This window comes from Scyliorhinus torazame, chromosome 5 (genome assembly GCF_047496885.1).
Source record: "Scyliorhinus torazame isolate Kashiwa2021f chromosome 5, sScyTor2.1, whole genome shotgun sequence".
Classification (NCBI taxonomy): domain Eukaryota; kingdom Metazoa; phylum Chordata; class Chondrichthyes; order Carcharhiniformes; family Scyliorhinidae; genus Scyliorhinus; species Scyliorhinus torazame.
Genome location: NC_092711.1, coordinates 280,053,931 through 280,069,550, shown reverse-complemented (window position 1 = coordinate 280,069,550; position 15,620 = coordinate 280,053,931). Strand labels below are relative to the sequence as shown.

Here is a 15,620-nt window from a genome sequence, read left to right as displayed (position 1 = left end):
CCATGGTGGCATTAGAACTCATGACCTCGACGTTTTATGGACTGGAAGATTTATTGTACCAAAACCATTGCACAGAAGAGAGGCATTTCTTAGTTTCCATATTGTACCTTGTATTTAAATAATTTGACTGGACAAAAGTTGAATTGGGAGCGATAGTTCAAGACACAGCAAGGACTCTTTTGTTTCAATCTGACAAAATCAAAATAGATAGAGCTGAGGAGGTGTGCCTTTGGAATTGATAGAAAATGTGGAAAAGACAACTTTTATTTTTTCGGATTATTGAGTGTTTTGTTAACTTCAAACTGCTCTGGGGAAAAAGGCTAAGTAATTTCTTCATATTTGCAATGTAATCAGGCAGAGGTAGAGTGTGTCGGAATTTGGAGAGAGGTTGGCTCTTGTGAACTGGAGGGTGACTGTCAGAGAGACAAGGAGTTGGATTCTCCGATTTTGAGGCTATGTCCTCATGCCGGTGTGGGAACGGTGGCGTTTTACGACCGAACATTCGGCGAAAAAGGCCACCGATCCTCCGTTTGGCTGGGGGCCAGCAGCTGAGCAGCGTAGAGTACCCGGCTCTAGCTGCCGATACAACCCGGAGAATTGCGGGGTCCGTGGCTGCTCATGCGCACAGTGGCGGCCTGCAGCGGCTGCGCCTTGCAACATTGCACCAGCCGCGCGCGGACCCGGCCTCAGCCTCTGACAACGTCCCCTCTGCCCGCGGATTGGCCCTCTGCCGACCACGGCAGAGCTGGACTGAGTCTGCAGCCGCCACGCCGAGTTCCCGGCATGTAACATCCTGGGGCCTTCAATACGGAGTGCGCCATACTCCTAGAGTATGCTGCTTTGGATGGGGCGGGGCATCACGAATGCGGCGCCACTCCCGATTTGGTTGGAAACGGGTATTCCCCGGTCAATCGCCGAAAGCGATTTTGGCGTCAGCGACCAGAGAATCCCGCCCAAGGTGTCCCTGTAAATTAAATGGATCAAGAGTCAGTAGGGAAACATTTCGAGGACCATGATAAGTGTATCATAATATTTAGTAAGGCAACAGGAAAAGACATGCGGCATCCCAGACTAAAATAATTAATTGGTGCAGGAAGAATTTCAAAGGACAGCAGGGAAAACTGTAACTGAACAAGAAGAACGACTTTATGTACAGTCAAGTTACATTCCCACGAGGGGGAAAAGTTAGGGTAAACAAATTTAGAGCTCCCTGGATGACAAAAGTGATAGACAGTAAGTTGCATCAGGAAACAGGTACATATAGCAGATCTCAGGCAGATAATAATATTGAAATCAGGCTGAATATAAGGTTCAGAGGAGAATTTAAAAATTAACTGATCAGAGAGTGCACGCCAAGAGACTGGCAGTTAACATAAAAGGGAATCCAAAAGTCTTCAATAAATGAAATGAAAGTGGTCATAATCCCAGAGGATCATGGGCTGCTCACCTCTTTGTGAGAGAGCTGACTGCTGGTGTTTTAATCTGAGGGTAACCACTCCTTAGGCGAGGGGCAAAGTGAGAAGGCTGGGCCTTCATGGATAACCTCAGCCAGTATAGGAATTCAACCCATGCTGTTGGCATCGATCTGCATCACAAACCAGCTGTCCAGCCAACTGAGCAAACTAACCCTCATGTCTTCAATTAGCATCTACATTGTACAAGGGTAGTAGGAAGTGGAGTGGATCCAATAATGGACCTAAATGGAATTTACGCATGGAGAGAGAGGCATGGTTGAAGTACAAATTTAGTACTATGCACCTGTCCTTACCAAGGAAGAAGATGTCATCCAGATAATAGTGAAAGAGAAAATAGTTAAGATATGGTTTAAAGTTGAGAAGTGGGAGGTATTAGATAGGCTGGCTGTATTTAAAGTCGATGTCACCAGGACCAGGAGAGATGCATCCAAGGATACTGAGGGAAGTAAGGGTGGCAATTGAAGAGACACTGGCATAATTTTCCAATTTTCCTTAAATACACGCGTAATGCCAGAGGACTGGAGAATTACAAATGTTACACCATTGTTCAAAAAAGGGTATAAGGATATGCCCAGCAACTACAGGCCAGTCAGTTTAAGGTCAATGGTGGGAAAGTGTTCAGGTGTAATGGATGGAATCATCCCCTCCTGCCTTTAGTTTCATGGCAGGCTTGAAAATTAGGAGTGATTCCTGCTGCCGAACGGGATGGGTTTGAATGTGTGATCGTGCAATCCCTGCCTCATTATTTATGCATGCTTACGGGTCTTACAGTGGGGCAGGCAGGAGGTTGGCTGCCTCGCCATCATGTCTGGGCACTATATTTGAAAGACACCCTGACAGGCCTTCATTAGAGCTGCCTGGATCCTGGATGAATAGAGAAGGCAGAATTGTTACAGCAGAGCAGCAAGCTATTTGGCCCACAGTGATGCCCATGTCCCATAAACCTGACCCTGAACTGAAACCCACAGAAGGCCGAGCGCTTAGACATTGTGGTAGAGTTAGGAAAATTAGACGTTTTGAATTAACACTGGTGACACAGGTGTACAATCAATGTATATAGTTTGGCAGTTCTAAATATATTCTGGCTTGCTCTGATTGGAAGTCTCCTGGGTTAATTCTTGGTGCTAATTTTTTTAATGCTCGCGCGGACATCACCCCTTCCAGTGGGGGACCAAGGATGGGTCTCCCTCTCCCTAATGCATGGCTGCCATGGAGACATCACTCTGTGACAAGGAAAATGACTGCCATGTGCCAGAGGCCTCCCACTCACAATATTCCTTGCCTCCACTGCCCTCGAGACTCTATGGAGAGACTTAATTTCAAAGGAAAGACAGACAGGTCCATTCTCCATGGTGTATAGAGGTTTGCAGTCGTGACTTGGCTGCCATTTACCTGCATCCTCTTAATAGGCATTCCCTCCCCCCTTCCCTCCATTCTTCCCTAATTCTGACTGGAGCTGATGGCAAATGGTGCAGAGTGAACGGCCACTCTATCCCTTGCTGGGATCTCATTGTCATGAGAACCCCCTGGGCCAGTGCTGCTGCCATGTGGCCTTCACCAAGTAGTGAGAATTTCCAACACAAAAATATTTCATACAGTCTTCATCCAGCCCTAATCCTGCCCACTCCCATAATCTGTGGCATCATTCTTGTCCCCCTCAATAGCCCTCAGATGAAAACTATACCCGTTGATATACCATCAATTCACTGCGAGACTATGAGAACGAGTGAACATAAGGCTTTATTATCCAGAAACTTGCCTGCCAGTGTCTGCTGTACAAATGAGTGCCGCCCACAGGTGGCAGGTCTATATATCGCCCCAGGGCGGAGCCCACCGGGGTTCTAGTACAATACCTGGAAGTAGATCGTATTACCATTTCCTGGCCATAGGTCACAGTACTATACAGACAGCTCATATTCAGTTGAATATATTCACCACACCCGTCGTACCCAGAGCTTGACCCTACCAACCCACCTGCGTTCCACCATCACCTCCTATCACCAGCATGCTCATTTCTCCCCCAGGATTGCAACATTGCCTCTGCCGACACCTCCCTCTGAAACACTCTGGCTCCTCCCACTTCCCAGTCCCTCTCTTCTTCTTGTTTTCCTACTGCCCCTTCCCCTTCATGCCCTTCTTCCCTCTCTCACTCCACCCACCCTACCATGCTTCCTCAACAGACCACCCACCCCCTTTGTGCCTTCCACCTCCCATCCCTTCATGTTTTCCACCCTCTCGTCCTTTATTGCCTCCAGACTCATCCCCAATTGTGTCTTTGCACGCCATACCGGTGGTAAGCTCCAGTAGTGCTGCCAGCATCAACTGTAAGGTAAGGGCTCTAAAATTCTCCCTCGCCAGGTGTGTGTGCGGTTGGATAATAGAACTGTGTAAATTCCCACTGGTGAGAGGGGAAAATTCCACTCAATAATTTGGGACAAAATTAGTATTCACTTGGGCAAATGTTGGTTAATCAAAGACAGCCAGCATAGATTTGTTAAAGGGCAAATTGCATTTAGCTAACTTGCTTGAGTTTTTTCATGAGGTATTAGAGAGTGTTGGTGAGTATAATGCAGTTGATGCACTTCCAAAAGACATTTGAAAAAGTGCCAGACAACAGATTTGTGAGCAAGTTTAGAGATCATGGAATAAAAGTGGTAGTGACAACTCGAGTAAGGGGCAGCACGGTGGCACAATGGCTCGCACTGCTGCCTCACAGCACCAGAGACCCAGGTTCAATTCCAGCCTTGGATGACTGTGTGGAGTTTGCACTTGCTCCCCGTGTTTGCGTGGGTTTCCTTCGGATGCTCCTGTTTCCTTCCACAGTCCAAAGATGTGCAAGTTAGGTGGATTGACCATGCTAAATTGTGCCTTAGTGTCCAAAGATGTGAAGGTTAGGTGGGGTTGTGGGGTTACAGGGATAGGGCGGGGGAGTAGGCCTCAGTAGGGTGCTCTTTCAGAGGGCTGGTACAGACTTGATGGACCGAAAGGTCTCCTCCTGCATTGTAGGAATTCTATGGTTCTCTGGTTCTATGGAAATTGGCTGAGAGCAGCGGTGAATGGTTGTTTTATGGACTGGGTGATTTTCCAGAGGTTGGTGTTAGGACCCCTATTCTTCTTGATTTAAGTATATTAATGGCCTTGACTTTGGAGTACACGGTACAATTTCACAATTTGTGGATGACACAAAACTTGGTCGTATTGTGAACTGTGAGGAGAAGAGTTCTGAACTTCAAAAGGACATAAACTGTTGGAGGAATGGATGGACAAGTGGAAAATTAAAATAGTGCAGAGTAGCATCAAGTGATTAATTCTTTTAGGATGAACCAGGAGGTTCAATATAAAATCAAGGCTAGAATTTTATAAAGGGGATGCCGGAGCAATGGGATCTGGGGCTATACGTGCACATATCATTGAAGGTGGCAGGGCAGATTGAGAAGGCGGTTAACAGAGCTTACGGGATCCTGGGCATGAAGTATAAAAGCAAGGAAGTTATAATAAATCCATACATGACACTTGTTTCAACACAACTGGAGCACTGTGATCAGTTCTGGGCACCAAACTTTAGGAAGGATGTGAAGACATCAGAGAGGGTGCAGAAAGGATATGAAACAATCATTCCAGGGATGAGGAACTCCATTTATGTTGATTGATTGGAGAAGATGAAGCTGTTCTACTCTGTGAAGGGAAAGTTGAGTGAAGGTCTGATGGAGGTATTCAAAAGAATAGGGGGAGAAATTCTCCCCCAACGGCGGGATGCCCGCCGACTGGCGCCAAAGCCGGCGCAAATCAGACGGGCATCGCGCCGGCAAAAAGGTGCGGAAGTCTCCGCATCTTTGGCGGCCTAGCCCCAACATTGAGGGGCTAGGCCGACGCCGGAGGGATTTCCGCCCTGCCAGCTGGCGGAAATGGCGTTTGTTGCCCCGCCAGCTGGCGCGGAAATGCGGCGCATGCGCGGGAGCGTCAGCGGCCGCTGTCAGTTTCCCAGCGCATGCGCGGGAGCGTCAGCGGCCGCTGTCAGTTTCCCGCGCATGCGCAGTGGGGAGAGTCACTTCCGCCTCCGCCATGGTGGAGACCGTGGCGGAGGCGGAAGGGAAAGAGTGCCCCCACGGCACAGGCCCTCCCGCGGATCGGTGGGCCCCGATCGCGGGCCAGGCCACCGTGGGGGCACCCCCCGGGGTCAGATCGCCCCGCGCCCCCCCCCCAGGACCCCGGAGCCCGCCCACGCCGCCTGGTCCCGCCGGTAAATACCAGGTTTGATTTACGCCGGCGGGACAGGCAATTCCTGGGCGGGACTTCGGCCCATCCGGGCCGGAGAATCCAGCGGGGGGTCCCGCCAACCGGCGCGGCCAGATTCCCGCCCCCGCCCAATCTCCGGGAGCGGAGACTTCGGCGGGGGCGGGGGCGGGATTCACGGCGGCCAACGGCCATTCTCCGACCCGGCGGGGGGTCGGAGCATGACGCCCAGGGTTCTGGGCAGAGGAGCTAGCAAGAAGCTGTTTCCATTGGTTGAAGGATTGAAAACTAGAGGACACTAATTTAAGGTGATTGGCAAAAGAAACAAGAAAGATATGAGGGGAAACCTTTTTTACAAAGCGAGTGGTTAGCATCTGGAATGTGCTGCCTGAGAGTTTGCAGGAGACATATTCAATCATGACTTTCAAAAGAGAAATCTAACTGTGGATCACCACACAAAATTATGGCTACATCAGTAGGACAAAGGTTGGATAATCTGCAGTAAGTAACTCACCTCTTGATCCCTCAAAGCCTTTAAAGCACAGGTCAGGAGTGTGATGAAATTATCTCCACTCGCCTGGATGAGTGGAACTCCAACAACGCTCAAGAAGCTTAAAGGTTTGTACGTCAAAGCAGGCTGCCTGATTGTCACCCCATTCACCACCTTAAGCATACACCCCCTCCAACATTGGTGCACATTAGCCACAGTGTGCACTATTTAGAGAATGTATTGCAGCAACTCGCCAAGGTTTCTTTGACAGGACCTTCCAAACGTCCACCCAATAGGACAAGAACAAGGAGAATAGGCGCATGGGAACACCGCCACGCGCAAGTTCCTCTTCATTTCACATCATCTTGAGTTCAAACTATATTACATTCCTTCATTGCCGCTGGGTCAAAAACCTGGAACACCCTCCCTCAAAGCACTGCGGGTATATCTACACTACGTGGATTGCAACAGTTCAGGAAGGCAGCTTACCACCACTTTCCCAATGGCAATTAGGGATGGGTAATAAATGCTGGCCTTACATTCCGTGAATGAATAAATAATAATTTAAAAACCATTGACCGACGTTGGGAAGTGTCTTGGGAGAATTAGATTGGGCTTGATTGAATAGCCCATTGTCACTTAACATCATTAACCTAAGCTTACACATTAAGAATGAACCTTCTGAGGATTTCCAGCATTTCCTATTCTCATTTAAGAATGGACACTTTGGCAAATTACTGGAGGGCCTTTGACACCAATGGATCTCTCCCCCATCATCAGTGAGTGGAGGAGCAGCAGATAAAATAATGCAGATTGGGCATTGCTCATTCGGTCATTTTAAATGTTAAGAGTTGCGACTAAGAATGACGACAGATGTGCAGAAAAATGCTAGATGTGAGCACTGCACTATCTGTCGCTATCTGAATAAATTAGAGTAGAGCATGAATAGAATCTAAGAGCGAAGACCAGCTTTGATCTCTGACTGGAGACTTTTCAGAAAATCATATTGTGAACAAGTCACTTTAATATTTCAGGAACAAAACGGACTAGCCTTTGAAAGCAAAAAATGCCTTAAAATGGTTGGGCGCTGGCATCCAGTGCAGTTATTTTAGCTTTGAATTCTGTTTTCCAATTCCAGTTCAATTCGGGTCAGACACGCGATTAATGAATGTATCCCAATGATCATCAAAGGGCATTGAGGGATTTTTAAAATAAAGAGAACAAGTGTTTTCTTGTGTTGATTCGCTCAGATGATTAAACAGAAGGAATTTATGCATTTAAAAGAAAATCATTACCTGCCATGCAAATTACATGGCGCCAGAACTATGATAAAAATCATTAGCAAGGCTAAGCTGTCTTTGATTTGAATGTTTGATTCAATTAGCTAGACTAATGTACTACGAGCAAAAGTCTACAGAAAAAAAATCAGCCAAATATTTACAGTAAACTGACATTACAGTCTAAAAGATGGACACACTTCAGAGACAAGAAAAGTCCTAGTAATTAAATTCATAATTGAATACTGATCTATACTGAAATGCGATATGGGCTGGCCTGACCCACTATACGCGCAGTTTAGATCCAATATTGTCTCTCCACCCAAAATGCATTAATATAAATCAACTGCACTCTTTTAAAAAGGATTCCAATATTAGAATGAGATTCAGTTCAATAAGAACGTTTATGTAGTTGTTATCTAACACAATTTACAGATAAATAATACATCGTTAACTTAGGATTTTTGTAGCTGTTTACAAAGTTACTTAATTTATTTTGCTGTTTGCCTGCTGTGCTCAGTGAATGAGACATGACACATTGAGTTTTTCCTTATCAAATAGGCAATTGGTTTAAAATAACAAGAGAAATTAAAAATTTTACACTGAAGATGACACGTTAATTGATGATGAAAATCATCCTTTACGACTGTAAAGATGTTGTACAAGGGGAAGGAGCTAAAATGTGATCAATCTGTCTGGATCTTTCCAAGTGTCTGGGGAAGGTCCACACAGGCCACAAATGGTCTGTGAGCAAAAGAAAAAAGCACCTTGAGAAACCCCATCCATAGAGAAGGATGTTGTTCCCTCTGATAGTTATTTAGTTTACTGATTTTGCCTTATACAAGTTCCCCCAGAAGGTGTCATGAAGAAGTTTTGCATTGCCCACTGGGAACTTGAAGGGCGAGCTAAAAATAATCGAAGAAACAATTATAGCATAAAAAAGAGAAAGAACAATCGGTAAATTGGAATGCACCTCAGACAACTTAAAGTACATTTATATACAGAACATGCTGCATTGTTTTATGCAAATCCATGCAATTACAAAAACAATTAACCTTTTCTCGTACAAGGGAAGATGATTTATTTTTATGCACAGAATAAAATGTAGTATGTAGTTAAGGGAAAAATAATGAAGTGGAAAGTAACAGATGAGATTAAAGAAGAAACTTACCAATAACATATGCGAGGAGGAGCGCTAGTGTCACAGTAATAGCTGTTGCACTCAGTGCTGTGCATTTCCAGTTGCAGCACTTATAAGGTTTGTTGAAAGTGAAGGCAGGTCTGGAAAAGGTACTTCTAGAAAGGGGTCTCGGAGGTGGAGAGTAAACAGTATTGGAGGTCAAAGGATAGCTTGGATTGGTAGTACCATAGAGGCTGGATGTACCAGATCCTGGTTTAAAGAGGAAGTGCCTATAGGAAAACAGAGAAAGAGACTAAACAGGATTGAAAGGAAGGTATAGGTTGAGACTGTCACAGTTTGGCACCTGCATTTCATATATCTGCACAATTTTAACACCTTGATCACAATGTGAAAAGAAAAGCTGTTTAACTCTCCTACAACGGCACTGCATTTCAAGAGAACCTTTTTCAGCCTTTGACCTTTCCAGACAATGTTATTGGAGCCATCTCCTAAATAGGGTCATTCCTTCCACTGAAACACATCCGCCTGGAAGCTCAACCCTCTGTGATAGCTTCCTACTGTAATTTGAAAATCACTACCATTTTTTCCTCAACCATGATTGTTCCGACAATTTATTGCCATTTGAGTTCCAAATGTCTGCTTTCAACTTACATTTCATTAGTTTAAACTTCTGTTTTTAGTGCAACTTTCCAGGCTCAATTTGTATTAATTTTCTTCATTCAAAACAATATTCTGCTAACTTGAGTAACATCACAGCTCTGCTGAAATATCCATTTGGCGACTTCCACAATTAACCAAATTGCTTTGTTAAAGGATGTTCAGAACTGAGAAGAAGAACACATTAATTCACAACCCACTTGCTCCCAAAAGTAAATAAATAAAAGGGGAGGAAGAGAAAATAATGAAAATCAGCACTTGTTCTACTTCTTATCTGCAATATTTGCATTTATAGAAAGTAAACATTAGTAACATATATAATTCGATTTGTACTCATTCCTGGCAGGAATCTTTACTTACAAAAATCAATTCCAACTTTTACTGTACTAAAATACAACAAATGGCAAACAGGCATTTCTCTGAGAGATAGCGGTCTTCTAGCAAACAGTGATGCCCATTTGCATTTATGTAGCAGCTAGAATATAGTAAAATATCCTTAGGTTCTTTGCAGGAATGTATCGGGAGGGGTGTTCAGAGTCTAGGCAGTCAATGGTAACACTTCACAATGGTAAACTCAGGTTTGCCCAGGAGGTCAGCATCAGAGAAATTAGATCTCAGAAGTTTGTGGGGCTGGAGGGCATTATGAAAAAAGGGAGGGGTGAGGGGATAGGGGTGAATGAGGTCATCGATAGACCTAAAAACAAGGATGAGATGTTTAAAAATTGAATTGCTGCTTAATTGGCAGCCAATGTAGGTCGGCAAGAATAAGGATGATGGATTAACAGGTCTTGGTGTGAGAACATGGGCAGCAAAGATTTGGGTGGCCTTAAGTTTATCAACAGAAGTTTTGGGAATAATAAAAACTAGAGGTAACAAAGACATGAATGAGAGTTTCAACAACAGCAGATGAACTGAAGCAGTAATGTTACAGATTTGGATCTCAAACAGGCAGTCTCAGTGGTGACACGATTGAACCAGCACCCTGCCAGTGATGTAACGTGTTTCCTGATGTTCAACATTTGCACATAATTGTCAGGCCTGTAGGCCTGCGTCATCCCCCCCATCCCAGTAAGGAAATCCATTCACGTCGGTATGAGGGAAGATTGGTGTGAAACCCAATTGGTCTCCAAAGGCGTGCACCTGGTGAGCTGATCTCCCAGAGGAGCTCAGGTGAGTGCATCATTCGCGATATGCTGAATAATGCCGCCACAGGTGCCAACAGCTTCAATGTTGCTTTTACTGCCCACTATCAGCCTCTGCCAATCTCTGGGAAAATTCCGTCCATTGATTTTGGTCTTTTCAATATTTAAGTGGAGAAAATTTCTGCTCATCCAGCACAGTTTGTTGGGCATGTAACATGATAAAGCAACAGCAGTGCAGAGGTCGAGAGAAGTCACGGTGCTGAATCCAACAGCATTCATATGAAACCTGATGTTGAATTTCTGAATGGCATTGCTAAGGAGCAGTATATCGATAAGAATTAGGAGGGGACAAAGGATAGATCCTTGGAAGCTGTGCGGAATCTAAAGAGAAGCTAATGTAGGTGATTTTTCTGGACATGACCAGACAGATAAGAATCGTACCAGGTGGGGACAGTCCCATCCAGCTGACCAAGTAAACTGCAGTGAATTAATTTGCTCTCTTTCGAGACTGAGATTACTGTTGGAGGAATAGCAAATTGGGAGGGACAGTGGAGTTGGAAAGTTGACATGAACTGGAAAAGACTAAGGAAAAACATCTTTGGAGCCTCCTAGCTGCTGCAACCTTTAGCAAAAGCAATTTGCAGAATTGTACATGTTGTGATTTGTTCTAGTCTGTTTTATTTGGATTTCTGTCAGATCGGGACTGCAGACAAGTAAAGGAACGAGCGCGCAGGTTCATAACGGTGCTGCTTTACTAAGATTCAGAATATTAAACCACCCAGAAGCAGATTGTGATCAGTCTGGCTAAACACCGTACTGTTCAGTATGAAGCTGGATATGTGGCCACCCTAACGTGACAGATGGGGCTTCAGTTTAACATTTCATCTGAAAGGTAGTACCCCAACATTTAAAGTCCACCGCCTTCTGAATCAGAGGAACGAGTCCACCACCTTCATTCTTGAGCAAACCAATGAGGCACTTATCATCCAAAAAGCTGGAACTCGTTATTATTTTCATGAAAATGGAATCTTCTTTTAATTTTCCTTCCACTTTGTCTTTTCTCTGTGTATGCCGTGTACTACGTCCCAGCTGGAAGGACAGGCAACTAACCTATCCCCATGACCTAAACTGACATGTTTGATCCAACATGTGTGGTGACATGACATATGATTGACAAGAGGAATGTCAACCGGTCACTTTGAAATAAAGCTAACACTTACGATTTTGGTACTCCTGTATATGAAAGCAAATTTGCAACAGATTTTTGCTGATTCCTATTGATTTTCAATAAAATAATTTTCAGAGATATTAATGTTAATATGCAACTTTGTGGATATAAATGGATGTGTGACTCTGAATGTCAACAACCTTGGCAGGATCTCTTTGTAGTACTTAGTGAACAATTTGGCCCTAAATGTCAATAAATTGAGTTTAGTGGACATTCCTGTCATGATATGCAAACATGCAGCTAATGAACACATAGAATAGGACATGACCAATGAGCAGCCATGACACTCAGGGGTGGTATCTCACTATAAAAGGGATGAGGCACTCACACCCCGCCTCTTTCCACAGACCAACATCTACCGAGTGAGACAGGGTGTATCCTCAGCATCACACCCCAGCACGTGGCTTAGAGCAAGGCTGGTTCAGTTAGACTGAGCTACTACATTTAGATTAGCAGAGAGTCAAACTCATTGAGAACTGTGCTAATAGTTCAATAAAACACATTGAACTCACTTCAAAGTCTGGAGCATCTTTTACTCAAAACTGCATTAAGTGGCAGCTTGTGTTATTCATTACCTAACATAACAATTCCTTTCAGGTTGGATTAGAACACTGGCAAGACCTGTCATGAACATTGATTTTTCTTAAAATTAATTACAGAATGTTGTGAACATTCTTAATCCTCTGTGATTATGGGTCGATTCTCCGGCTGCATTGTGCCCGGTTCAAATCCCGTTATGGAGGAGAATTGCGGGAGAGCGCTGAAACAGGATTTGCGGCAGGCGATATCAGTTTCCCATTCTCCCAGAGTTTGGCCCATCGAGTCTGCACCAGCCCATGGGAAGAGCAAGTTACCTAAGCCCACACATTCCACCCTATCCCCAACTAAGGGCAATTTAGCATCGCCAATCCACCTAACCTGCACATCTTTAGACTGTGCGGGGAAACCGGAGCACCCGGAGGAAAACCACGCAGACACGGGGAGATTCTGCACAGACAGAGACCCAAGCCGGGAATTGAACCTGGGACCTTGGAGCTGTGAAGCAATTGTGCTATTCACTGTGCTACCGTGTCAAGCTCAATACTGAGCCAGAAGGTTGTGGGTTCAAAACCCGCTCCAGACACTTCAGGACAAAATCCAGACATCACTGCAATGCAATACTGAGGGAGCACTGCACGCTTAGAGGTATTAACCTGAGACCTGCCTATCCTCTCAGGTTTATGGAAAAGATCCCATGGAATTATTACAAACAGCAAGAGATTTTCTTACATTATCCCTCAGCCGACATCACGAAAAAGGCAGATTATCTGGTCATTAACTCCTGGCTGTTTCTTGGAATCTTGCTGAGGGCAAATTGCTCAAGAAATTCACTGTCCCGTTTCCTTTTCAAGTTTCATATAGCAGGCATACACACTGGAAATCTGCTGGTTCTTTACACACATACAAATTGGGCTCTGAAGATGGAACAACGCCCCATTTCCTATTATATCTCAAAGAATATAGGGAGAGAGAAGAGGCAGAGACAGCAGGCAAGTAATTAAACTTTTAGTTTAATATTCTGGTGGAGTTGGAAGGAGCAAGAGTGAGCTGCTTAGGGCTTCCATACCCTGAGCTTCCTCCAGCCATCCTGACTGTAATGTTGTTTTAAGAAGCCTGTGATCGACCTGAGTAAAGGGGACCGTTCCTTCACTTCCTGGCAGTGAGCTCCTGCTACCCGATTTGCATTTGTACCAACAGTACCACTATACCCTCTAATTCCTTTTTGGAGTGCATGAGTAATTTATTTAAGCACACAGCCCCTTTAATTTTTTTATGGCGTGACAATGCACACTTGGCCATTTAAAGGAGCTAATTTGTACTCAGCCGCACAGCTAACGGGGAGCATGACCACAAGGAATGATTTTGGATACTGGGTGTAGAATGAACAGGATATATGGCCCAGGCATAAAAATATCCTGAGCCTCTGCCTGCTGAGGTCAGAACAGTTTACCGCTTGTTTGGAGTTCCCAACCAGGCTTGTATGTCTGAAATTTGTTCCACTTCCCAGCACTTCATTCCTCACCTTGATGTGCTTTTATCAAACTGTCAAGATAGCTTTCATTGTCTTTTATTTGGGTATTGCTGCAAAGGGCAGCACGGTAGTTAGCACTGCTGCCTCACAGTGCCAGGGACTCGGGTTTGATTTCGTTCTTGGGTGACTATGTGGAGTTTGCACTTTCTCCCTGTGTCTGAGTGGGTTTCCTCCGGGTGTTCCGGTTTCCTACCATAAGTCCCGAAAGACGTTAGGTGAATTGGACATTCTGAATTCTCCCTCAGTGTACCCGAGCAGGCGCCGCAGTGTTGCGACTAGGGGATTTTCACAGTAACTTCATTGCAGTGTTAATGTAAGCCTAATTGTGACAATAATAAAGATTATTATTATTCCAAGGATAGGGCTGGAGATTGGGCCTGGGCAGCGTGCTCTTTCAGAGAGTCGGTGCAGACTCGATAAGATGAAGGGCCTCCTTCTGCACTGGGTAGAGTCTATGGATTTTATGGATTTGATGCAAATTAGTTATCCCATCGAATGAATACCTGTGTATTTAAATAAAACAGCGCGCTTATAATTTTCTTCATGCATTTATTACCAATAGCTTGAGCAGCAAGTATCAGATTCAGCTTTATTAGAGTCTATCAAAAATACAGATTTTGAACAGAACAGGGCTGGATTCAACGATCCCCGACAGGGCAGAGAATCCCCGATGACAACAGAATCGGGGACAGTGCTGCTTTTGCGATGCTCCACCACCTGAAAAGCGGTGTACTCTTGGAGTACGCCGCACACTGTATTCATAGCCTCATACCATTGCCTGAGGTCCACTCCGCGATGCTCCATCCCCGACCGGCCGAGTTCCTGACGACGTGGAATACGTGTGGTCTCACCTGTTGGAAACTCAGCATGGCATCTGCGGACTCAGTCCAGTGCAGCCACAGTCGGGCTGTATTGGCAGTTACAGTGCCTGGCTGCTAGCCCCACCTGGAGCAGGGAATTGGTCGTTTTGCGCCAGTTTTCCTGCCGTAAAACACCACCGTTTTCATGCCGGCGTGAGGACTTAGTCTCCCAAACGGAGAATCCAGCATGGAAGTGTATATGCAGCAGGATTCTCTGTTTCTGAGACTAAGGGCTGGATTCTCTGATTTTGCAGGTAACTGCCGACGGCGGCATGGGATCAGAGGCGTTTTACGATGCCAAAATTTACACCGAATCCTCACCGATTCCGGGACCGGTGAGGGGCTAGCAGCGGCGCTTGGTAAAACTCCTGTCCAGAAACGACCGGAGAATGGCTGGGTTCGTGGCCGTGTATGCGCACAGTGACGACTTGCAGCGGTCACGCCATAGAACATGGCGTCAGCCGCGTGCGGACCTGACCTGCCAGATAGTGCCCCCCGTACCACCCCTCTCCGTGCCCGGACTGCCCCCCACCAGCCCCCGCTGATGCCCCACCCCGGCCAGCGGAACGGCTCCACCCCCCCCCACCCCCGACTGTGGTGACGCTGGACACAGCCAGCAGCCGCCACGCAAGATTGACGAAAACTCAGAGCACACATATCCCGTGCAATCGGGAAGTCGGCTCATCAGGGCAGGGCATCGAGGAGGGGCCTTCAGGTGATGTCCCGAGGCCCTCCTAATGGTGTGCGGCATACTCCGTGATGATGCCGTTTTGGAGGGGCAGAGCATCCGAAAACAGGCGCTGCCCCCGATTTCGGTGTCAAAAGGGATTCCCGCCAGATCGCCAATTGCGATATCGGTGGCAGGCATCAGAGAATCCCGCCCTTAGTGTTCACGGCGGTGCAGGATTCGTGGACTTCCACAACAGCAAAATTGGCGCCACACCTGGACCGATTCAGGGACTAATATGGGGCTCGCACCGGCACCGCGTGGAACACAATCGATTCCAATGAGAAACAATTTGCTGGGTTCGCATTTCACACTCAGG

General features: G+C 45.8%; 1 protein-coding gene across 3 annotated transcripts in view; it reads right to left on the bottom strand.

Moving 5' to 3' along the window:
- Nucleotides 1-15,620, bottom strand: part of tenm1 (teneurin transmembrane protein 1) — a 1,545,585-nt gene that overhangs the window by 401,728 nt on the left and 1,128,237 nt on the right. For all 3 annotated transcript variants that reach the window (XM_072505612.1, XM_072505613.1, XM_072505614.1), the window contains exon 5: nucleotides 8,647-8,885. In XM_072505612.1, the coding sequence (XP_072361713.1) occupies nucleotides 8,647-8,885 (239 nt within the window). The remainder of the gene's footprint in view (nucleotides 1-8,646; nucleotides 8,886-15,620) is intronic.